This window comes from Oncorhynchus gorbuscha, linkage group LG15 (genome assembly GCF_021184085.1).
Source record: "Oncorhynchus gorbuscha isolate QuinsamMale2020 ecotype Even-year linkage group LG15, OgorEven_v1.0, whole genome shotgun sequence".
NCBI classification, from domain to species: domain Eukaryota; kingdom Metazoa; phylum Chordata; class Actinopteri; order Salmoniformes; family Salmonidae; genus Oncorhynchus; species Oncorhynchus gorbuscha.
Genome location: NC_060187.1, coordinates 15,657,493 through 15,681,589, shown reverse-complemented (window position 1 = coordinate 15,681,589; position 24,097 = coordinate 15,657,493). Strand labels below are relative to the sequence as shown.

General features: G+C 45.1%; 1 protein-coding gene across 2 annotated transcripts in view; it reads right to left on the bottom strand.

The window, feature by feature from the left end:
• Nucleotides 1–203: 203 nt before the first annotated feature.
• Nucleotides 204–24,097, bottom strand: part of cachd1 (cache domain containing 1) — a 200,970-nt gene continuing 177,076 nt past the window's right edge. Inside the window, exons 15-26 of one of the 2 annotated variants that reach the window (XM_046300194.1) lie at nucleotides 21,993–22,174; nucleotides 21,527–21,637; nucleotides 20,469–20,591; nucleotides 19,189–19,405; nucleotides 10,490–10,650; nucleotides 10,169–10,255; nucleotides 9,503–9,619; nucleotides 6,361–6,512; nucleotides 4,030–4,191; nucleotides 3,500–3,568; nucleotides 3,293–3,418; nucleotides 204–1,767 (exon numbers count right to left, since the gene is read on the bottom strand). In XM_046300194.1, the coding sequence (XP_046156150.1) occupies nucleotides 1,529–1,767; nucleotides 3,293–3,418; nucleotides 3,500–3,568; nucleotides 4,030–4,191; nucleotides 6,361–6,512; nucleotides 9,503–9,619; nucleotides 10,169–10,255; nucleotides 10,490–10,650; nucleotides 19,189–19,405; nucleotides 20,469–20,591; nucleotides 21,527–21,637; nucleotides 21,993–22,174 (1,746 nt within the window). In that variant the 3' untranslated portion in view covers nucleotides 204–1,528. The remainder of the gene's footprint in view (nucleotides 1,768–3,292; nucleotides 3,419–3,499; nucleotides 3,569–4,029; nucleotides 4,192–6,360; nucleotides 6,513–9,502; nucleotides 9,620–10,168; nucleotides 10,256–10,489; nucleotides 10,651–19,188; nucleotides 19,406–20,468; nucleotides 20,592–21,526; nucleotides 21,638–21,992; nucleotides 22,175–24,097) is intronic. The other variant, XM_046300195.1, reaches the window with a different exon arrangement.

Genomic DNA, 24,097 nt, shown 5'->3' with positions numbered 1-24,097 from the left:
AGTGGGGTGATCGAGCAAGGTCTATGGCTGTCTGGAGTGGTTCTCAATCAGAGGCAGGTGTTTATCGTTGTCTCTGATTGGAAACCATATTTAGGCAGCCATATTCTTTGAGTTTGTCGTGGGTGATTGTCCTTAGTGTCCTTGTTCCTGTCTATGTATTAGTGTACACAAGTATAGGCTGTTTCGGTTTTCGTTACGTTTATTGTTTTATTGTATGTAGTGTTTGTATTTAGATTTGTGTTACGTTTGTTTATTAAATTATGGATCGCAATCTACACGCTGCATTTTGGTCCGACTCTCCTTCACCACAAGAGAACCGTTACACACCCTAACTAAATGAATACAATAATGACTTGATTTGGAGAAGTTCATCCATGAATCACATGACAAAAAAACAATCATAACGGGGAAATGACTGGTCAGATAATCAGGCGGATAAAAACTAAAATCATTTCATCTCTATTCACTAATTACACTTTCAAAACAATTCAACCATGTAATAATGCTTTCAATTGAGATGCTCTGACCACTTCCATACAATCAGACCAAACACACACACCCCATTACAGTTGCACAAGCTGTGTACACACACACACACCTCGTCAACAGTGATCGGTCCCATTCAGCCATAGAGACAGAGAGCATCATAGTTTGGCCCACCAGGTCCAGATGTTAGTGTGAGGGGGTCAGATAAGACAGACCAACCAATCCCTCTCACCAGCTCTATGCCTTAATGTTCAGGCAGGCCCTTCCATATTCAGTCATACAGCATCCTGTTGACACAAACCAGCCCTAGACTGGTGGTTGCCTGGTAGGGTGGATTAGTGAATACAATGTATTGTATTCAGCTTGTTCAGCCAGGACAAAGAATTCAACTCATTTCACCTTCAAAACAATAACAATACATTTTCTGATTCTCAACTGAAAATAATCCAAAGGATAACGTGTGTCAGATGTGTTGAATAACCACTTCCTCTCCATGATGCATCCTTAACAGGAAGTGAGGGGCATGTGCAGCAGGGACACTCTGTGGTCCATGATCAGCCACTGTGGTTACCTTGGCAACCAGAGTTCATTCAGTTCAGTTCCAGCCACTGTCAGGCGCTCATCTGATCACTCTCAAATCCAGTTCAATAAATAGTAGAAAAATAATCCTTTATTTCTTATTTGTTATCTTCCTCTTAAAAATCTGAGATGCTTTGTTTACACTTTTAAACAAGTTCAGACCCCTTTTGAATAAAAGAGGCCTCCACCACACCCCCCGTTTTTCTGAGCAGGGCTATACTGGGCTACAGAAGCTAGTGTTCCTCAACAGAGGTGGAGTGTGTGAACTTTAAGGAGTCCTCCAGGAGGGGGACTGCTCTGTTCTCCCCAGCCCAACTCCTCTCACCCTGGCTTGGCACAGTGGGAGCACACATGGGTAGTGGAAGTGTTGGATGAATAGCTAGTAGTGATGTAGCCAGGCTTGGGAGAGGGCTGGTGGGGTTGGAGGAGAGCTGAGGCCTGTGTAGGGATCAGCTACAGAGGATCAGCACTCTGCATCCACACTGTGCACGGTGACTGCTGCCTGCAGGTGGTGTGTGTGGAGCTGGTGGTGGGGCGGGTGGCGGTACGGGTGGAACTTGTGGCTGAGCAGCGCCGCCGTCTGAGGGGGCGTGTCCAGATCCAGGTCGTCATCGTGGTTCCCCACATCCACGCCAGCCGACAAGGGGTCGTTGTTGCAGGGAGGGTTTTCGCTGTCCTCCTGAGGACTCATGGTGCTGTAACCTGTTGCAACACACAGAAACACAGACATTAATACACATTCAATCCACATCTATGTAAAAAAACACAGGCATTCATAAGGAGATAAGTATACAAGCACTTTGTGATAGACCAATAGAGACTTCAGAAGAGAATCAGTAAGACTTTACATCCATCGATCTATAATTACAGTTTGGGGAATAACATTCTAAGCCATGAATTATGTGGGTGAAATCTCAATCATTGTAGAAACGTCTGGAGAAGGAGAGCTGTATGTGCAATGAGTGGTGTGTGTGTACGTTGCACGTGAGCTGGTATGAAGGGACGAGTTAAGGAAAGTTTGTGCCCCTGCAGTGGAGAGAAAGAGAGTGATCGCAATCAGAGGGGGATTGCCAATTTGAATCAATAACTCCATCTCAATACCTCTCCAACCTCCCTCCCTCCTCCACCGACTCCCCGCAGGTCACTGACATTAAAGCATCTACATATCTGCCACATCCCAACATTTAGCATCCCTCAGGCTTTAGTTCTAGAAGACGAAGCATCAACTTTTATAAAACAGTCCAACTGTGGAAAGAGGAGAAATGTCACAGCTGTGCTGAGTCTAACGGAAGGTAGGTATGAGTGGAAGATGGGAGAAGGAATGGGCATCTATTGGTATATATCGAAGCGAGTTTCTGAAGGTCACTTATGCTTTTGACATGTTCTCTAATTCTGTCAGAGAGAACTATGGGGAGGACTTCAATGGGATCCGGAGGAGAGGAAAGATGCCAACTTCAGAAGCACTGAGTGCGTAGCTCCGCACTCCTATCCTCTGCTTAACTCCTTCCATCTATTGATGAAAAATCATTTCAAACAGTGCTACCGCCATTTGTCATCAGTTTTTCAGAGTAGCAAAAGAGGTGAGAAAAGTAAATCACAGTTAAAAGGGTAATGAACAACCGTGGAGACGGGGCCTGAAACAGGGGGTGTGAAAGGTCAGGACTTAGGTAATAATACAGAGAAAGGTTGTATTAATAAAGCCTATACCTGGATGTCTGTTAGACTGCAGGCTGTTAGACAACATCCTGGACTCAGTGACTTTGTAGCTAGAGAGTACAGAGACCCTTCAGCAGCTGTGTGAGTGAGTGGACTGTGGGAAAACGCCACTGACTGAGCTGAGGAACAGAGCCAATGTGTATTTAACGCTTTGCTGTTTGCCCTGAATCTCTTCCACCCTCTTTCTTCCACCATCTTTCTTCCACCCTCTTTCTTCCACCCTCTTTCTTCCACTCTCTTTCTTCCACTCTCTTTCTTCCACTCTCTGCATTTCTCCACTGCATCAATTTCCTCCTCTCCTTCACGTTCCTCTCTGATCAGTAGCTACACAACTAGTGTTAGCTAGAGAGACTTATCACCGGGCAGAAGAGAGGGAACACAAGGGCAGGGTGTCCTATCTGTGTGGTTTTACAGAGAGTTATACTACTCTCCTCCTTCTCAAGCAGAAAATGTGTGGTTTTAAGAGCAGAACAGTAGTGGCCCATTTCCTCTGGGGGTCATACTGTCTTACCGTGGTCACTCTCTGTCCCTGACCGTCCCCAGTACCTCCTCCTGCGCTCGGGGCTGTGGGTGTGTCTCTCAATCACTGCAGCAATAAACCGTGTGTTGCTGACTGCAGGACGGGACAGGAAAACATCTAGGTTTAATACAAGGAATAAAGACAAGGTCAAGTCAAGGTCTTCCAGTACACTAATACTAATCCTCCTGCAGTACTTACTGATTCCCCTGTCTTCATGACTGTCCTCATCTCGCTCATTATCCAGGTTAGACATCCGCACTGACATCTCTGCAGAAAGGAGAAAGGGAAAGAAAATATTATTGTAAGAGATTACTTTCATGCATATCTTTAGTCAGTGTCAATAACAAGTGCTTATGGTCTTATTAGGGAAAGACAATTGTGCTGTCTGTAGTGCAGCCGTTGAGTTCAGGGCATTAGTTCATTCAATCATCCCCGCAGCTCTAGCAGCAGCTTTCATTATCAAAACTAAGACGTGATGCTCAGACAACAGAAGCAATTTTAGGGGCAATTACTGTCTGAATTTGAATACTTTCATAACACACTAAGACAATAACAAAGTGGTTTTAAAATGTCAATAAAATGTCCTATTCATAGCACTGAGATTTCTCTGAGGTCAACCTAAATATGTCACTGCTACCTGTGTTTCCACTTGCATTCACTAACGAGCTGTATTTCCACAGTCAGTTGTTCTAGGTAACATTAATCTCCAGTATGTCGAAGTGTCTTACCCTGTGCGGCCAGAGGGGACATGTGTTGATGTGAGCGCCGGTGGAGCTGGTGTCTGTAGGCGTATACAGCCAACACCAGCACCATGATACAGCCCATAATCCCCCCAGCAACCGGCCCTACCGGTGCACTCCGAATCATGTTCAGAGACGCTACCTCCTCATCTGGAAGTAGGGAAGGGAGAGGGAGAGAGTGGAGGAAGGGTTAAACACATTAGATCTATTATGCTAACCAAATTCTTCTAGGAGGACTATGACATAGCCAGAGCTATGTATTTAGAGAGATCGGACAACTTGTAGAATTATTAATATAGTTCTAATTGTAAACAATCAGTTATACACCACAGTATAAATATCCCCATGTGTTAATGGTGAGCTATGACATCGCTGCCATAGAATGTTGGAGTGTCAAGTAAATGCATCATAATGCAGAAACCTCAATGACCCAACCATAGAATTAGGAATTGGAATACACAAGTCATTTAACAGGATGTCTATGGTCCTAACCAATAAATTGCTCAGGTCCTAACTTGTTCAATAAATTGCTCAGGTCCTAACTCGTTCAATAAATTGCTCAGGTCCTAACTCGTTCAATAAATTGCTCAGGTCCTAACTCGTTCAATAAATTGCTCAGGTCCTAACTCGTTCAATAAATTGCTCAGGTCCTAACTCGTTCAATAAATTGCTCAGGTCCTAACTCGTTCAATAAATTGCTCAGGTCCTAACTCGTTCAATAAATTGCTCTGGTCCTAAATCGTTCAATAAATTACTCTGGTCCTAACTCGTTCAATAAATTGCTCAGGTCCTAACTCGTTCAATAAATTGCTCTGGTCCTAACTCGTTCAATAAATTGCTCAGGTCCTAACTCAATAAATTGTTCAATAAATTGCTCAGGTCCTAACTCGTTCAATAAATTGCTCAGGTCCTAACTCGTTCAATAAATTGCTCAGGTCCTAACTCGTTCAATAAATTGCTCAGGTCCTAACTCGTTCAATAAATTGCTCAGGTCCTAACTCGTTCAATAAATTGCTCAGGTCCTACTCCCTAAATAGGTTGCTCAGGTCCTACTCCCTAAATAGGTTGCTCAGGTCCTAACTCGTTCAATAGGCTGGCTATTGGCCAGCCTACCCCAGAGAGGTTAAATAAATTGCTCGGGTCCTAACTCGTTCAATAAATTGCTCAGGTCCTAACTCGTTCAATAAATTGCTCTGGTCCTAAATCGTTCAATAAATTACTCTGGTCCTAACTCGTTAAAAAAATTGCTCTGATCCTAACTAGTTCAATAAATTGCTCAGGTCCTAACTCGTTCAATAAATTGCTCAGGTCCTAACTCGTTCAATAAATTGCTCAGGTCCTAACTCGTTCAATAAATTGCTCAGGTCCTAACTCGTTCAATAAATTGCTCAGGTCCTAAATTGCTCAGGTCCTAAATCGTTCAATAAATTGCTCAATAAATTGCTCAGGTCCTAACTCGTTCAATAAATTGCTCAGGTCCTAACTCGTTCAATAAATTGCTCAGGTCCTAACTCGTTCAATAAATTGCTCAGGTCCTAAATCGTTCAATAAATTGCTCAGGTCCTACTCCCTAAATAAATTGCTCAGGTCCTAACTCGTTCAATAAATTGCTCAGGTCCTAACTTGTTCAATAAATTGCTCAGGTCCTAAACTCGTTCAATAAATTGCTCAGGTCCTAACTCGTTCAATAAATTGCTCAGGTCCTACTCCCTAAATAGGTTGCTCAGGTCCTACTCTCTAAATACGTTGCTCAGGTCCTACTCCCTAAATAAATTGCTCAGGTCCTAACTCGTTCAATAGGCTGGCTATTGGCCAGCCTACCCCAGAGAGGTTAAATAAATTTCTCTGGTCCTAACTCGTTAAATAAATTTCTCTGGTCCTAACTCGTTAAATAAATTGCTCTGGTCCTAACTCGTTAAATAAATTGCTCTGGTCCTAACTCGTTAAATAAATTGCTCTGGTCCTAACTCGTTAAATAAATTGCTCTGGTCCTAACTCGTTAAATAAATTGCTCTGGTCCTAACTCGTTAAATAAATTGCTCTGGTCCTAACTCGTTAAATAAATTGCTCTGGTCCTAACTCGTTAAATAAATTGCTCTGGTCCTAACTCGTTAAATAAATTGCTCTGGTCCTAAATCGTTAAATAAATTGCTCTGGTCCTAACTCGTTAAATACATTTCTCTGGTCCTAACTCGTTAAATAAATTGCTCTGGGCCCAACTCGTTAAACAAATTGCTCTGGACATACTGCGGGGAAATCAAGCCAACTAGCCCATTATGTTTGCATGACCTCGTGACAGTATGGAATGAGTAGACTCACCCAACATCCCCATGCCGTCCATGTACGGGCTCTTGGCCCCGAGGATACCCCCGAAGCATTCCTTCTGCAGGGCACAGTAAGGTTTGTCCAGGTGGGTCTTCCCATCATTGTCCACCATACACCATTCACAGTCCAACACGCCAAAACAGTCACTGGAGATCACAGAGTAAAGGTATGAGGTAAAGTCCTGGTCAAGACTCATACAACGTAATGGATTTTCTTCACATTAAATCTCAGCAAATGTATTTTGGAAACGTGTTGTGATCTGAAACTTGTTTTGCTCTTCTAAATCAGTATATACACATCACCACATGCTTTAATTAAATCAGTACAGTGCCTTGCAAAAGTATTCATCCTCCTTGCCATATTTTCCCTAATGGACATACACAAAATAGTCCAAATTGGTGAAGTGAAAAAAACTACTTGTATCAAAAAATAATAAAAAACTGAAAAGTGATGCGTGCATATGCATTCACCCCCTTTGCTATGAAGCCACTAAATAAGATATGGTGCAACCAATTACCTTCAGAAGTCACATAATTCGTTAAATAAAGTCCACCTGTGTGCAATCTAAGTGTCACATGATTTCAGTATATATACACCTGTTCTGAAAGGCCCCAGGGCCCCAACACCACTAAGCAAGGGGCACCACCATGCAAGCGGCACCATGAAGACCAAGGAGTTCTCCAAACTGGTCAGGGACAAGGTTGTGGAGAAGTACAGATCAGGGTTGGGTTATGAAAAAATAGCCGAAACTTTGAACATCCCACGGACCACCGCTAAAAAATTGAAAGAATATGGCACCACAACAAGCCTGCCAAGAGAGGGCCGTCCACAAAAATTCACAGACCAGGCAAGGAGGGCATTAATCAGAGAGGCAACAAAGAGACCAAAGATAACCCTGAAGGAGCTGCAAAGCTCCACAGCGGAGATTGCAGTATCTGTCCATAGGACCACTTTAAGCCATACACTCCACAGAGCTGGGCTTTACAGAAGAGTGGCCAGAAAAAAGCCATTGCTTAAAGAAAAAAATAGGAAGGAAAACGCTATGTCTGGCGCAATTCCAACACTTCCCATCACCCCAAGAACACCATCCCCACAGTAAAGCACGGTGGTGTCAGCATCATGCTGTGGGGATGTTTTTCATCGGCAGGGAATGGGAAGCTGGTCAGAATTTAAGGAATGATGGATGCGCAAAATACAGAGATTTGAGACTGGAATTGAGCAAAACTCGAGAGGTTTAAGGGAAAACATTTTAATGTCTTGGAATGGCCTAGTCATGCTGTCCGGTCCTCTGGCAGTCTCTATGGGGGTGCCACAGGGTTCAATCCTCGGGCCGACTCTTTTCTCTGTATATATCAATGATGTTGGTCTTGCTGCGGGCGATTCCCTGATACACCTCTACGCAGACGACACCATTCTATATACTTCTGGCCCGTCCTTGGACACTGTGCTATCTAACCTCCAAACGAGCTTCAATGCCATACAACACTCCTTCCGTGGCCTCCAACTGCTCTTAAACGCTAGTAAAACCAAATGCATGCTTTTCAACCGTTCGCTGCCTGACCAGCATCACCACCCTGGATAGTTCAGACCTTGAATATGTGGACATCTATAAGTACCTGGGTGTCTGGCTAGACTAAACTCTCCTTCCAGACTCATCAAACATCTCCAATCGAAAATCAAATCAAGAATCAGCTTTCTATTCCGCAACAAAGCCTCCTTCACTCACGCCGCCAAACTTACCCTAGTAAAACTGACTATCCTACCGATCCTCGACTTCGGCGATGTCATCTACAAAATTGCTTCCAACACTCTACTCAGCAAACTGGATGCAGTTTATCACCGTGCCATCCGTTTCGTCACTAAACCACCTTATACCACCCACCACTGCGACCTGTATGCTCTTGTCGGCTGGCCCTCGCTACATATTCGTCGCCAGATCCACTGGCTCCAGGTCATCTACAAGTCCATGCTAGGTAAAGCTCCGCCTTATCTCAGTTCACTGGTCACGATGGCAACACCCATCCGTAGCACGTGCTCCAGCAAGTGTATCTCACTGATCATCCCCAAATCCAACACATCATTTGGCCGCCTTTCGTTCCAGTTCTCTGCTGCCTGTGACTGGAACGAATTGCAAAAATCGCTGAAGTTGGAGACTTTTATCTCCCTCACCAACTTCAAACATCTGCTATCTGAGCAGATAACCGATCACTGCAGCTGTACATAGTCTACCGGTAAATAGCCCACACATTTTTACCTACCTCATCCCCATACTGTTTTTATTTATTTACTTTTCTGCTCTTTTGCACACCAATATCTCTACCTGTAAATGACCATCTGATCATTCATCACTCCAGTGTTAATCTGCAAAATTGTAATTATTCGCCTACCTCCTCATGCCTTTTGCACACAATGTATATAGACTCCCCTTTTTTTCTACTGTGTTATTGACTTGTTAATTGTTTACTCCATGTGTAACTGTGTTGTCTGTTCACACTGCTATGCTTTATCTTGGCCAGGTCTCAGTTGCAAATGAGAACTTGTCCTCAACTAGCCTACCTGGTTAAATAAAGGTGAAATATATATATTGTTTTTACGCCCAGACCTCAATCCAATTGAAAATCTGTGGTATGACTTAAATATTGCTGTGTACCAGCGGAACCCATCCAACTTGAAGGAGCTTGAGCAGTTTTGCCTTGAATAATGGGCAAAAATCCCACTGGCTAGATGCGCCAAGCTTATAGAGACATAACCCAAGAGACTTGCAGCTGTAATTACTGCAAAAGGTGTCTCTACAAAGTATTGACTTTTAGTTATGTACGCTCAAGTTCAGTTCTTTTGTCTTATTTCTTGTTTGTTTCACAATCAAATATTTTTCATCTTCAAAGTGGTAGACACGTTGTTTAAATCAAATGATGCAAACCACAATATTTTTTATTTGAATTCCGGGTTGTAATGCAACAAAATAGGAAAAATGCCAAGGGGGATACTTTTGCAAGTGAGCTGTAGCAGTAGCCTGTGGGCTGTAGCTGTGGGCTGTAGCTCTGGGCTGTAGCGGTAGCCTGTGGGCTGTAGCTGTGGGCTGTAGCGGTAGCCTGTGGGCTGTAGCTGTGGTCGATGGTTGTGGGCTGTACTCAACCTGCTAGTGAAGCGTTGGCTGCAGCGGGTGTTGATACACTGGGGCAGGGTGTCCTGCAGACTGGAGTCAATCACCGTCAGAGACAGGGGCTCCTGGTGCACCTCACAGCTGGGGTTCCTGTTGAACCACACGGTCAGACCATAGTGATGAACATGACCACAATGACAAACACAGTTCAAATGAGAGAACTGGCACCACACTGAATCAAGGAGGTAATGACTAACCAATGATAATGTCACAGTTTCAAATTAGGCAGTAATTAGTATTTCGTGAAAAGACCTCAATCAACCACAACAGAGGGAACACGACATGAATGCATGACTGCAGTCTGACAGCAGCTTTGTGGATGATCTTTTCTCTAGCATCCTCTATCCTCTCACAAAGAGCCTTAGCCAGACAGACAGTTGTTGTGAATGCTAGTCACAGTTTAATGGCTAACTGAGTACACAGGTGTTTCTGAGGAATGATCACAGCCATCTGATTATCATGACAGAGGCCTGATGACACAGTGAGAGTCAATCACTACCTGTGGGCACGATAGAAAAGGCTTCATTCAGTACAGACACGAGTACACACATACATCTACATTACAGTAGAGCAATACACATCTAAACATACAAACACAACAGAAATGTGGGCTTTTTTAACATGTGATTCTTTACTCACCTGTTCTCAGTGTAGGTGAGGTTGCCAGTACACTCGTTGACCTCCAGGGGGCACTCACATGGACACTCACACTCATTCTGCTCCATCCTGTACAACACAGGGACAACAGCTTCAGCCATGTTCTAAGAATATAGATGCATGAAAGGTATGACTGAAAACCAACAAAATTACAATGAATTAACTTTGTGATGCAAATATTCACCCCTTTTAATACAGCAAGTTAAACAGATACCTCATAGAATTAATTGGTTTCATGAATAGAAATGTTGAACACCATATTATTTCCTCTGTAACTCTAACTCCTGTGACTGTATATCTGACCTGTGACAGTTGAGACAGAGGCGGTCCACGGTGCTACAGGCACAGAAAGCCAGCGAATCACAAGTCTCGTTGACGATGCCAGCGAAAGCGTTGGTGCCAGGGATACGGGTCAGGCGGTACTTGGAGCAGTGGCTCCCGTGGACCAGGTTAGTCAAGTCACCCTGTGAAGGAAGAGTGAGAGGGGGAACATAGTGAAATATGGTACTAAACAAGGATTTGTCCAATGGTTTATACACTAGATGACGGACAGGGGGCGCTGTTTTGAAGCCACTGTGCCTCCATCTTGGTACTCCTACGCCATTGAAGAAAATGTTTTGGAAGCAAAAGAAATGCATTTATTAATGTTTACATTTGTTGTGCCATGTTTATTCTATTACAGATAACTTAATGCGGCCCACGCTTGGATTGCGTGGCCCACGCTTGGATTGCGCGGCCCACACTTGGATTGCGTCCTACCTGACAGGTCGCTCCTACCAGGTAGCGTGGCGAGAATCTGTCTCCTCACCACGCGCTCTCACCACTGGTGTCCCCCAGGGCTCTGTTCTAGGCCCTCTCCTATTCTCGCTATACACCAAGTCACTTGGCTCTGTCATAACCTCACATGGTCTCTCCTATCATTGCTATGCAGACGACACACAACTAATCTTCTCCTTTCCCCCTTCTGATGACCAGGTGGCGAATCGCATCTCTGCATGTCTGGCAGACATATCAGTGTGGATGACGGATCACCACCTCAAGCTGAACCTCGGCAAGACGGAGCTGCTCTTCCTCCCGGGGAAGGACTGCCCGTTCCATGATCTCGCCATCACGGTTGACAACTCCATTGTGTCCTCCTCCCAGAGCGCTAAGAACCTTGGTGTGATCCTGGACAACACCCTGTCGTTCTCAACCAACATCAAGGCGGTGGCCCGTTCCTGTAGGTTCATGCTCTACAACATCCGCAGAGTACGACCCTGCCTCACACAGGAAGCGGCACAGGTCCTAATCCAGGCACTTGTCATCTCCCGTCTGGACTACTGCAACTCGCTGTTGGCTGGGCTCCCTGCCTGTGCCATTAAACCCCTTCAACTCATCCAGAACGCCGCAGCCCGTCTGGTGTTCAACCTTCCCAAGTTCTCTCACGTCACCCCGCTCCTCCGTTCTCTCCACTGGCTTCCAGTTGAAGCTCGCATCCGCTACAAGACCATGGTGCTTGCCTACGGAGCTGTGAGGGGAACGGCACCTCAGTACCTCCAGGCTCTGATCAGGCCCTACACCCAAACAAGGGCACTGCGTTCATCCACCTCTGGCCTGCTCGCCTCCCTACCACTGAGGAAGTACAGCTCCCGCTCAGCCCAGTCAAAACTGTTCGCTGCTCTGGCCCCCCAATGGTGGAACAAACTCCCTCACGACGCCAGGACAGCGGAGTCAATCACCACCTTCCGGAGACACCTGAAACCCCACCTCTTTAAGGAATACCTAGGATAGGATAAGTATTCCCTCTCCCCCCTTTAAGATTTAGATGCACTATTGTAAAGTGACTGTTCCACTGGATGTCATAAGGTGAATGCACCAATTTGTAAGTCGCTCTGGATAAGAGCGTCTGCTAAATGACTTAAATGTAAACGTAAATGTAGAATAAGTAAGATAAACATTTTTAAAAATGAAAGAAATAGGACTAAAAATAAAAAAGTGTGTGGAATTTTGTCCTGGAAACATTTAAATGACATACTATAGAATTCCATTAATTCCTATGGAGGTCTGTATTTCTGAGGAGTGCCAATATGGCCGACCGCTGGCTTCAAAGCCTCTCATTGGCCAATACATAGCATCAGCTCTCCAGGGTTTATATAATTCATTAGGTTTATCAGACAGTACATGGAGCCACTGTGGACCAGGTTAGTCAGGAGAGACAGGAGGAGTGTTGTCAAGCGTCTGAGTTTGTTTTAATAAGGCTATACACTATGATTTTAAAAAATGGTACTAACTAGACTATGGTTTATCAATGGCTCTACAAAGAAAAGAAGCACGTGGGGCATTTGAGTAAAACTCATTGAGGATGCTATACAATTTCTCACCATGTGGTGGGGTTATAATGCTGATGGATAAAAATAAAAGCTGTCCTGGGAAAATGTTTTTCTGAGACCAAAACAGGGAGAGGACACTATCAACTTCCCTCTCACACTTTACTCAGTTTCAAACAATCCAAAATGGCAGATCTTGTGACACAAGAGAGAGAGAGAGAGACAGAGCGAGAGAGAGAGAGAGAGACAGGGCGAGAGAGAGAGAGAGACAGGGCGAGAGAGAGAGAGAGACAGGGCGAGAGAGAGAGAGAGACAGGGCGAGAGAGAGAGAGAGACAGGGCGAGAGAGAGAGAGAGACAGGGCGAGAGAGCGAGAGAGACAGGGCGAGAGAGAGAGAGAGAGAGAGAGAGAGAGAGAGAGAGAGAGACAGAGCGAGAGAGAGAGAGAGACAGAGCGAGAGAGAGAGAGAGACAGAGCGAGAGACAGAGCAAGAGAGAGAGAGAGACAGAGCGAGAGAGAGAGCGAGAGAGAGAGAGAGACAGAGCGAGAGAGAGAGACAGCGAGAGAGAGACAGAAAGACAGAGCGAGAGACAGAGAAAATGTCTTATCAATTCAATTTAAGGGTGCTTTATTGACATGTGAAACATATGTTTACATTGCCAAAGCAAGTGAATTAGATAAACAAAAAGTGAAATAAACAATAAAAACACTACACTCACAAAAGTTGCAAAAGAATAAAGACATTTCAAACGTCATTATGTCTATATACAGTGTTGCAATGATGTGCTTCTTCCAAGATGGCATAGCAGTTCAGACGTCTTTTGTCCTCGTCTTGTCGTGTCCCGTATATATATATATATATATATATATATATATATATATATATATATATATATATATATATATATATATATATATATATATACACAACTTTTTTCACATACATTTTTTAAATTTTCCATAAACTCATCTTCAAAACACTCTCCTGCAACCTGCCTTACCAATTTATATTTATAAACAAGTATTATTTACCTCAAATTTGTAATCCTCCAAGAAGCTAGCCAGAAACTCCAAGAAGCTAGCCAGAAACTAGCCAGGAGCTAGCCAGGAGCTAATTCAGAAGCTAGTTCAGAAGCTAGTTCAGAAGCTAGTTCAGAAGCTAGTTCAGAAGCTAGTTCAGAAGCTAGTTCAGAAGCTAGTTCAGAAGCTAGTTCAGAAGCTAGTTCACTTTTTTACTGGCAAATCGTTAGTATTCAGCTAACCACGGTTTGTGGTCATCAGCTATCCTTTAGCTCGAAAAATCTATTGCCAGTTTTGTACAGCGCAGCGCGGCTCGGAACGGAACATACCGGACCAATTTTTCTCTCCATGTCCCTGGATTTCAACCGCTAACTCTGGACATTCATACCTGGATCTCACAGCTAGCTAGCTGCTATCCGTGTGACTATTGGCTTTCGTCGATTCCGGAGCAAACATCAATTATTCCGGAGCTAGCCAGCTGAAGAGTTTCATCAATCACTCCCGGGCTGCAGTCACCTATCCGGACCGGTTTTACTGCCTACGCGGAGCCCCACCGGGCCTTCACAACTGGACTGCCGACATTATCTACCTGAAGGAGTTATCCGGCTGGCTCCCCCGTCGCGACGTTACCTGAACGCCCATATGCGGCCTGCTAACCGTTAGCTGTCTTATCGGCTGCTATCTGAATAGACAATCGGACAATTTATTTATTTCAATTATTTTTATTTTCTTCTTGGGCCTCTATAACTATGTCTATTGTTTTTATTTTTGTTGTTGTTGTGTGATTTGGATTAATCCCCTATACCACACGGAACTCCACTAATCTACTGACGGAACACAAGAGGTGGCTAAGGAACGCAAGAGGTGGCTAATAACAGATCCCCATCCTATGCTAGCTTGCTACCGATGGCCTGGCTAGCTGTCTAAAATCGCCGTGACCCCCAGCCAACCTCTCCACTCACCGGACCCTTTTGATCACTCGATGAAGCATGCCTCTCCTTAATGTTAATATGCCTTGTCCATTGCTGTTCTGGTTAGTGTTTATTGGCTTATTTCACTGTAGAGCCTCTAGTCCTGCTCACTATACCTTATCCAACCTATTAGTTCCACCACCCACACATGCAATGACATCTCCTGGTTTCAATGATGTTTCTAGAGACAATATCTCTCTCTTCATCACTTAATACCTAGGTTTACCTCCACTGTATTCACATCATACCACACCTTTGTCTGTACATTATACTTTGATGCTATTTTATCGCCCCCAGAATTCTCCTTTTACTCTCTGTTCCAGACGTTCTAGATGACCAATTCTTATTGCTTTTAGCCGCACCCTTATTCTACTCCTCCTCTGTTCCTCTTGCGATGTAGAGGTGAATCCAGGCCCTGCAGTGCCTAGCACCACTCCTATTCCCCAGGCGCTCTCTTTTGACGACTTCTGTAACCGTAATAGCCTTGGTTTCATGCATGTTAACATTAGAAGCCTCCTCCCTAAGTTTGTTCTATTCACTGCTTTAGCACACTCTGCCAACCCGGATGTTCTAGCAGTGTCTGAATCCTGGCTTAGGAAGACCACCAAAAACACAGAAATTTTAATTCCAAACTACAACATTTTCAGACAAGATAGAACTGCCAAAGGGGGCAGTTCTACTGCAAAGCTAGCCTGCAGAGTTCTGTCCTACTATCCAGGTCTGTACCCAAACAATTTGAACTTCTACTTTGAATAATCCACCTCTCTAAAAACAAGTCTCTCACCGTTGTCGCCTGCTATAGACCACCCTCTGCCCCCAGCTGTGCTCTGGACACCATATGTGAACTGATTGCCCCCCATCTATCTTCAGAGCTCGTGCTGCTAGGCAACCTAAACTGGAACATGCTTAACACCCCAGCCATCCTACAATCTAAACTTGATGCCCTCAATCTCACACAAATTATCAATGAACCTACCAGGTACCTCCTCAAAGCCTTAAACACAGGCACCCTCAAAGATATCATCCTAACCAACTTGCCCTCTAAATACACCTCTGCTGTCTTCAACCAAGATCTCAGCGATCACTGCCTCATTGCCTGCATTCGTAATGGGTCAGCGGTCAAACGACCTCCACTCATCACTGTAAAACGCTCCCTGAAACACTTCAGCGAGCAGGCCTTTCTAATCGACCTGGCCGGGGTATCCTGGAAGGATATTGATCTCATCCCGTCAGTAGAGGATGCCTGGATATTTTTTTTAAATGCCTTCCTAACCATCTTAAATAAACATGCCACATTCAAGATATTTAGAACCAGGAACAGATATAGCCCTTGGTTCTCCCCAGACCTGACTGCCCTTAACCAACACAAAAACATCCTATGGCGTTCTGCATTAGCATCGAACAGCCCCCGTGATATGCAGCTGTTCAGGGAAGCTAGAAATCATTATACACAGGCAGTTTGAAAAGCCAAGGCTAGCTTTTTCAAGCAGAAATTTGCTTCCTGCAACACTAACTCAAAAAAGTTCTGGGACACAAAGTCCATGGAGAATAAGAACACCTCCTCCCAGCTGCCCACTGCACGGAAGATAGGAAACACTGTCACCATTGATAAATCCACCATAATTGAGAATTTGAATAAGTATTTTTCTACGGCTGGCCATGCTTTCCACCTGGCTACTCATACCCCGGTCAACAGCACTGCACCCCCCACAGCAACTCGCCCAAGCCTTCCCCATTTCTCCTTCTCCCAAATCCATTCAGCTGATGTTCTGAAAGAGCTGCAAAATCTGGACCCCTACAAATCAGCCGGGCTAGACAATCTAGACCCTTTCTTTCTAAAAAATTATCTGCCAAAATTGTTGCCACCCCTATTACTACATTTACATTTACATTTAAGTCATTTAGCAGACGCTCTTATCCAGAGCGACTTACAAATTGGTGCATTCACCTTATGACATCCTAGCCTGTTCAACCTCTCGTGTCGTCTGAGATTCCCAAAGATTGGAAAGCAGCTGCGGTCATCCCCCTCTTCAAAGCGGGGGACACTCTCGACCCAAACTGCTACAGACCTATATCTATCCTACCATGCCTTTCTACGGTCTTCGAAAGCCAAGTCAACAAACAGATTACCGACCATTTCAAATCCCACCATACATTCTCTGCTATGCAATCTGGTTTCAGAGCTGGTCATGGGTGCACCTCAGCCACGCTCAAGGTCCTAAACGATATCTTAACCGCCATCGATAAGAAATACAAGAAAGATTACATTACTATTCATTGATCTGGCCAAGGCTTTCGACTCTGTCAATCACCACATCCTCATCGGCAGACTCGACAGCCTTGGTTTCTCAAATGATTGCCTCGTCTGGTTCACCAACTACTTCTCTGATAGAGTTCAGTGTGTCAAATCGGAGGGTCTGCTGTCCGGACCTCTGGCAGTCTCTATGGGGGTGCCACAGGGTTCAATTCTTGGACCGACTCTCTTCTCTGTATACATCAATGAGGTCGCTCTTGCTGCTGGTGAGTCTCTGATCCACCTCTACGCAGACAACACCATTTTGAATACTTCTGGCCCTTATTTGGACACTGTGTTAACAACCCTCCAGGCAAGCTTCAATGCCATACAACTCTCCTTCCGTGGCCTCCAATTGCTCTTAAATACAAGTAAAACTAAATGCATGCTCTTCAACCGATCGCTACCTGCACCTACCTGCCTGTCCAACATCACTACTCTGGACGGCTCTGACTTAGAATACGTGGACAACTACAAATACTTAGGTGTCTGGTTAGACTGTAAACTCTCCTTCCAGACCCATATCAATCCAAAGTTAAATCTAGAATTGGCTTCCTATTTCGCAACAAAGCATCCTTCACACTCATGCTGCCAAACATACCCTTGTAAAACTGACCATCCTACCAATCCTCGACTTTGGCGATGTCATTTACAAAATAGCCTCCAATACCCTACTCAACAAATTGGATGCAGTCTATCACAGTGCAATCATTTGTCACCAAAGCCCCATATACTAACCACCATTGTGACCTGTACGCTCTCGTTGGCTGGCCCTCGCTTCATACTCGTAGCCAAACCCACTGGCTCCATGTCATCTACAAGACCCTGCTAGGTAAAGTCCCCCCTTATCTCAGCTCGCTGGTCACCATAGCATCTCCCACCTGTAGCACACGCTCCAGCAGGTATATGTCTCTAGTCACCCCCGAAACCAATTCTTTCTTCGGCCGCCTCTCCTTCCAGTTCTCTGCTGCCAATGACTGGAACGAACTACAAAAATCTCTGAAACTGGAAACACTTATCTCCCTCACTAGCTTTAAGCACCAACTGTCAGAGCAGCTCACAGATCACTGCACCTGTACATAGCCCACCTATAATTTAGCCCAAACAACTACCTCTTTCCCTACTGTATTTAATTAATTTATTTATTTTGTTCCTTTGCACCCCATTATTTTTATATCTACTTTCCACATTCTTCCACTGCAAATCTACCATTCCAGTGTTTTACTTGCTATATTGTATTTACTTTGCCACCATGGCCTTTTTTTGCCTTTACCTCCCTTATCTCACCTCATTTGCTCACATCGTATATAGACTTGTTTATACTGTATGTTTGTTTTACTCCATGTGTAACTCTGTGTCATTGTATATGTCGAACTGCTTTGCTTTATCTTGGCCAGGTCGCAATTGTAAATGAGAACTTGTTCTCAACTTGCCTACCTGGTTAAATAAAGGTGAAATAAAAAAAAATAAAAAAATGTGCAAATAGTTGAAGTACAAAAGGGAAAATAAATAAACATAAATATGGGTTGTATTTACAATGACGTTTGTTCTTCACTGTTTGCCCTTTTCTTGGGGCAACAGGTCACAAATCTCACTGCTGTGATGCCACACTGTGGTATTTCACCCAATAGTTGGGAGTTGGTGTTTTCTAATTCTTTGTGGATCTGTGTAATTTGAGGGAAATATGTGTCTCTAATATGGTCATACATTTGGCAGGTTAGGAAGTGCAGCTTAGTTGCCACCTCCTTTTGTGGGCAGTGAGCACATAGTCTGTCTTCTCTTGAGAGCCAGGTCTGCCTTCTGTGGCCTTTCTCAATAGCAAGGCTATGCTCACCGAGTCTGTACATAGTCAAAGATTTTCCTTGATTTTGGGTCAGTCACAGTGGTCAGATATTCTGCCACTGTGTACTCTCTGTTTAGAGCCAAATAGCATTCTAGTTTGCTTTGTTTTTTTGTTAATTATTCCAAATGTGTCAAGTAATTATCTTTTTGTTTTGTCATGATTTGGTTGGTTCTAATTGTGCTGCTGTCCTGGGGCTCTGTGGGGTGTATTATTGTTTGTGAACAGAGCCCCAGGACCAGCTTGCTTAGGGGACTCTTCTCCAGGTTCATCTCTCTGTAGGTGATGGCTTTGTTATGGAAGGTTGGGGAATCGCTTCCTTTTAGGTGGTTGAAGAATTTAACATCTCTTTTCTGGATTTTGATCATTAGCGGGGTTAGCCAGATCCTAATTAGGATGTCGAATCTTATGTTCATTTTGATGGCATAGAAGGCCAGTCTCTGAGATAACTTCTATAAAGCTGTGAGCTACCTGTGGTGCTGATGTTTAGGCCGAGGTATATATCGTTTTTTGAGTGCTCAAGGGCAACGGTGTCTAGATGGAGTTTGTATTTTCTCTGAGCCCCTACTCACAATGATGCTGGTGTTGAACTTGTAGAAACGTTGGACTGTGCGGTCGCTGAAGCTGTTGCACAAATTCTTCTTGACAAAGTTAGGATGGTTCAGGATGTCGTTGGCCACCAGCGGTTCCTTGTGTGTGATGTGCTGCCGCTCGGCTGGAGCGTGACCTTTAGGATCGATGAGGGTGGGGTGGGCCACCAAATAACCCCTGTCCTCCATGATAAAACACCTAGAGAGAGAGAGAGAGCGAAATACACAGCGAGAAAGCGAAGGAGAGAGCGACAGAGAAAGCGAGAGAGAGAGACAGAGAAAATACAGTTGACATATTATTCATTTTATGGAACAGTACAATCACTTGAACTTAATACACTTATATCAAATACACATGTCCACTGAAATCCATCAGATTTAAACACAATAGAACCCGAACTTCAGACTTGCAGTGGAAAGGGGAGAGGGAGAGAGCCAGAGCGATGACAGTGGACGTGGAGGGCAAAGAGAGCAGTGTTAAGTCAGGGTTAAGTCAGGAGAGACAAGGGGTGGTGTTACAGAGAGCAAATTCTGAGTGTTAAGACCACCACATGGCCAGGCTCCAGATCAGCTCTGTGTATTGTCACACCGGAGCCCCATATTACCCCAAACTGCAGGATAGAAAAGCATTCAACCCCAACCCTTCCTCCTGTTAAACATGAACCACTGAACAATCTTGGACAGAGATAGAGAGGGAGACAGGGTAAAGAGTGAGAGAAAGAAAGGAGTAGAGGACTGGAGAGAAGGGGGAGAGAGAGGGAGGCAGGGAGAGAGAGAGAAACTAGAGGGAGGGAAGAGTAGGGGTGGAAAGGCAGACAGAAAAGAGAGAGAGAGAATGTAGCAGCAGAATCTAGCATAACAGGATCTTTCTGGAATGTAATTATAATCAAGCTTCTCCCTCTCTCACCCTCTTTGTAACCAGCATAAAGGACATCTGTGGCCCACAACAGATACCAAAGAGAGAGACTCAGGGAAGTTTTCTCCCACTTAGCAGAGGGCATGCTGGGATGTTGGAGGACCAGGTGAATGTGCCATTCAAATTACAAATAAAATCAAATTGTATTTGTCACATACACATGGTTAGCAGAAGTTAATGCGAGTGTAGCGAAATGCTTGTGCTTCTAGTTCCGACAATGCAGTAATAACCAACAAGATTCAGAGAGTCTTAAAAACCTCATTGGGTCATCCATCCCTCAGGATCCCTATGAGGAACCGTCAAAAGGTCTGTATCAAGAGAGAAGGAGCCTCAATGAAAGACGTACCGGATCTTGTTGCCCTTGTCCTGACTGCAAACGGGTAGCAGGTCCAGAAGAACCTTGTAGAAGTAACGCAGTGTGAAGTCTATCCCCATTACTGCTACTGCATACCCTGAGGCCATCTGAGAACTACACAGAGAGAGGAGAGAACATTATTCAACAGTACACATCTTATATTCTCTAGCTACCTTCCCTACGTGTGCATGCAAACCTATTCCGAAAACCATGTGCTTGCAGCTCTTGGGAGCTTTATTTGAGAGCAGAGTCTCGGTATACTACAGACGCCACATGACATGCTCACCGGGGCAGAACCAACATCAACAGACTGAGCCTGCCTTATCAGAGCTGTGTGTGTGTGTGTATTATATCTTAATCCACAGCCTGTGTGTTCCAGTTGTTGGTGATTGCCTTCCGTCTACAGCCTCCTCTGAGATGAACCAGTAATGTTGTAACTGTAGTCAGCAGGCACAAACAGCAGACTGCCAGGGCCACGACACATTCAGATCACAGACTAAAGAAAATTAGTCTGTTTATTTCCCACTACTTCCTGTTTTGCTCTATGTATTGCTTGAGAAAATGGTATTATGTGACTCAGGGTCGGGTTTGATTCCTGCTGCGGACACCCATAGGATGAATGTCTGCACGCATGACTAAGTCGTTTTGGATAAAAGTGTCTGCTAAACCGACAGTTATCAAAAAAATAGAAGAGCAGAGTATCATATCATTAAAAATACTAAAGAAACAGAATGTTTCAAATTCATCAACAGTCCCAAATGAAAATCTCTTAGTGTTTATCAGGTTGCCCTGGTAACTAGACTGGTGTATTACCATCACACTGAGTGACATAGATACAGTCCAGTCCAACTGGGTTTCTTCCAATCAGAGCCTGGGACCGTGGTTGACCCTTGACCCCTCCTACCTGGAGGTGTGGACAGTGAGGAAGATGGTGTGTTTGTCCTTCTACAGTATCTGGAGGTGTGGATGGTGAGGAAGATGGTGTGTTTGCCCTCCTACAGTACCTGGAGGTGTGGATGGTGAGGAAGATGGTGTGTTTGTCCTCCTACCTGGAGGTGTGGATGGTGTGGCTGATGGTGACCACGTATCCGGCCCCGCCCACATCCAGGTAAGGCCCGGTGAAGGTGATGAGGCCAGGGTTCGCCACTGCATGTTGGTACCTGTTTGGGTTCAGGGGTTAGAGGTTAAAGATCTTTGTCAGTGTGATAGGAAACAAAAACAAACACCTTGAGACAACATGCTAATTCCACAACAATACACGTGGATACTGTCTACTAACGAAAGGCTGGGAAAAACGTTTAACAGACATTGACACTAAAATATATCTGACTACTCCAGACTGTGGTTCAAAATGAAAAGTGTCAAAGGATTCAGTAGAACTGAGAAAGTGAATAATTCCAGCCGTAAACAGAAAGCTATGAGAACCGGGCCAGAACACTGTGGAGCAGGACTCAACTTCCCATCCCTCTCTAGGAGTTTGGAACTACCCCCCCACAACTCTTAAATAAACCTCACCATTGTCTCCGGGACGGATCGAAGGCTTTGTCCATGAGTGAGCCGGGGTAAATCCGAAGCACTCCATTGGGCGTTGCTATGTAACGGCGCACAATATAGCAGTTGAGGCTACTCATCTCCATGAGTGTCATCCATTCATCTGTGACGTGACTGGTCGCCATCACCTCATTCCTGACCGACGACTAGAGGGAGAGAATGATATAGACAGAGGAGCTGAGCTCTCGCTTTAATGTAAGGTAGGCCAAGATCAGGATCTCTGACCGCGTACAGAGTCTCTCAGTCTCTCCCCCACTCTCTCACCACATACAGAGAGTATCTCAGTCTCTCCACCACATACAGAGAGTATCTCAGTCTCTCCACCACTCTCTCACCACATACAGAGAGTATCTCAGTCTCTCCCCCACTCTCTCACCACATACAGGGAGTCTCTCAGTCTCTCCCCCACTCTCTCACCACATACAGAGTCTCTCAGTCTCTCCCCCACTCTCTCACCACATACAGTCTCTCAGTCTCTCCCCCACATACAGAGTCGCTCACTCCACCACTCTCTCACCACATACAGTCTCTCAGTCTCTCCCCCACATACAGAGTCGCTCACTCCACCACTCTCTCACCACATACAGAGAGTCTCTAAGTCTCTCACCACGTACAGAGTCTCTCAGTCTCTCCCCCACTCTCTCAGTCACCACATACTGAGAGTCTCTCAGTCTCTCCCCCCACTCTCCCCACATACCTCAGTCTCTCCCCCACTCTCTCACCACAGTAGTCTCTCCACCACATCATCTCAGTCTCCACCACATACCCCAGTCTCTCTCACCACATACAGAGTATCTCAGTCTCTCCACCCCATCTCAGTCTCTCCACCACATACAGATACTCTCTGTATCTCAGTCTCTCACCACATACAGAGAGTCTCAGTCCCTCCACCACATACAGAGTATCTCAGTCTCTTCACCACTCTCTCACCACATACAGAGTCTCTCAGTCTCTCCCCCACTCTCTCACCACATACACAGAGTCTCTAAGTCTCTCACCACGTACAGAGTCTCTCAGTCTCTCCCCCACTCTCTCACCACATACCGAGAGTCTCTCAGTCTCTCCCCCACATACTGAGAGTCTCTCAGTCTCTCCCCCACTCTCTCACCACATACAGAGAGTACCTCAGTCTCCCCCCCACTCTCTCACCACATACAGAGAGTATCTCAGTCTCTCCACCACCTACAGAGAGTATCTCAGTCTCTCCCCCACTCTCTCACCACATACAGAGAGTATCTCAGTCTCTCCACCACATACAGAGAGTATCTTAGTCTCTCCACCACTCTATCACCACATACAGAGTATCTCAGTCTCTCCACCACATACAGAGAGTATCTCAGTCTCTCCACCACTCTCTCACCACATACTCTCTGTATCTCAGTCTCTCACCACATACAGAGAGTCTCAGTCCCTCCACCACATACAGAGTATCTCAGTCTCTTCACCACTCTCTCACCACATACTCTCTGTATCTCAGTCTCTCCACCACACTCTCACCACATACAGAGAGTCTCAGTCCCTCCACCACATACTCTCTGTATCTCAGTCTCTCCACCACTCTCTCACCACATACAGAGAGTCTCAGTCCCTCCACCACATACAGAGAGTATCTCAGTCTCTCCACCACTCTCTCACCACATACAGAGAGTCTCAGTCCCTCCACCACATACAGAGAGTATCTCAGTCTCTTCACCACTCTCTCACCACATACAGAGAGTATCTCAGTCTCTTCACCACTCTCTCACCACATACTCTCTGTATCTCAGTCTCTCCACCACATACAGAGAGTATCTCAGTCTCTCCACCACTCTCTCACCACATACTCTCTGTATCTCAGTCTCTCCACCACAGACAGAGAGTCTCAGTCCCTCCACCACATACAGAGTATCTCAGTCTCTTCACCACTCTCTCACCACATACTCTCTGTATCTCAGTCTCTCACCACATACAGAGAGTCTCAGTCCCTCCACCACATACAGAGTATCTCAGTCTCTTCACCACTCTCTCACCACATACTCTCTGTCATCATCAGTCAGTCTCCACCACCACAGAGAGTATCTCAGTCTCTC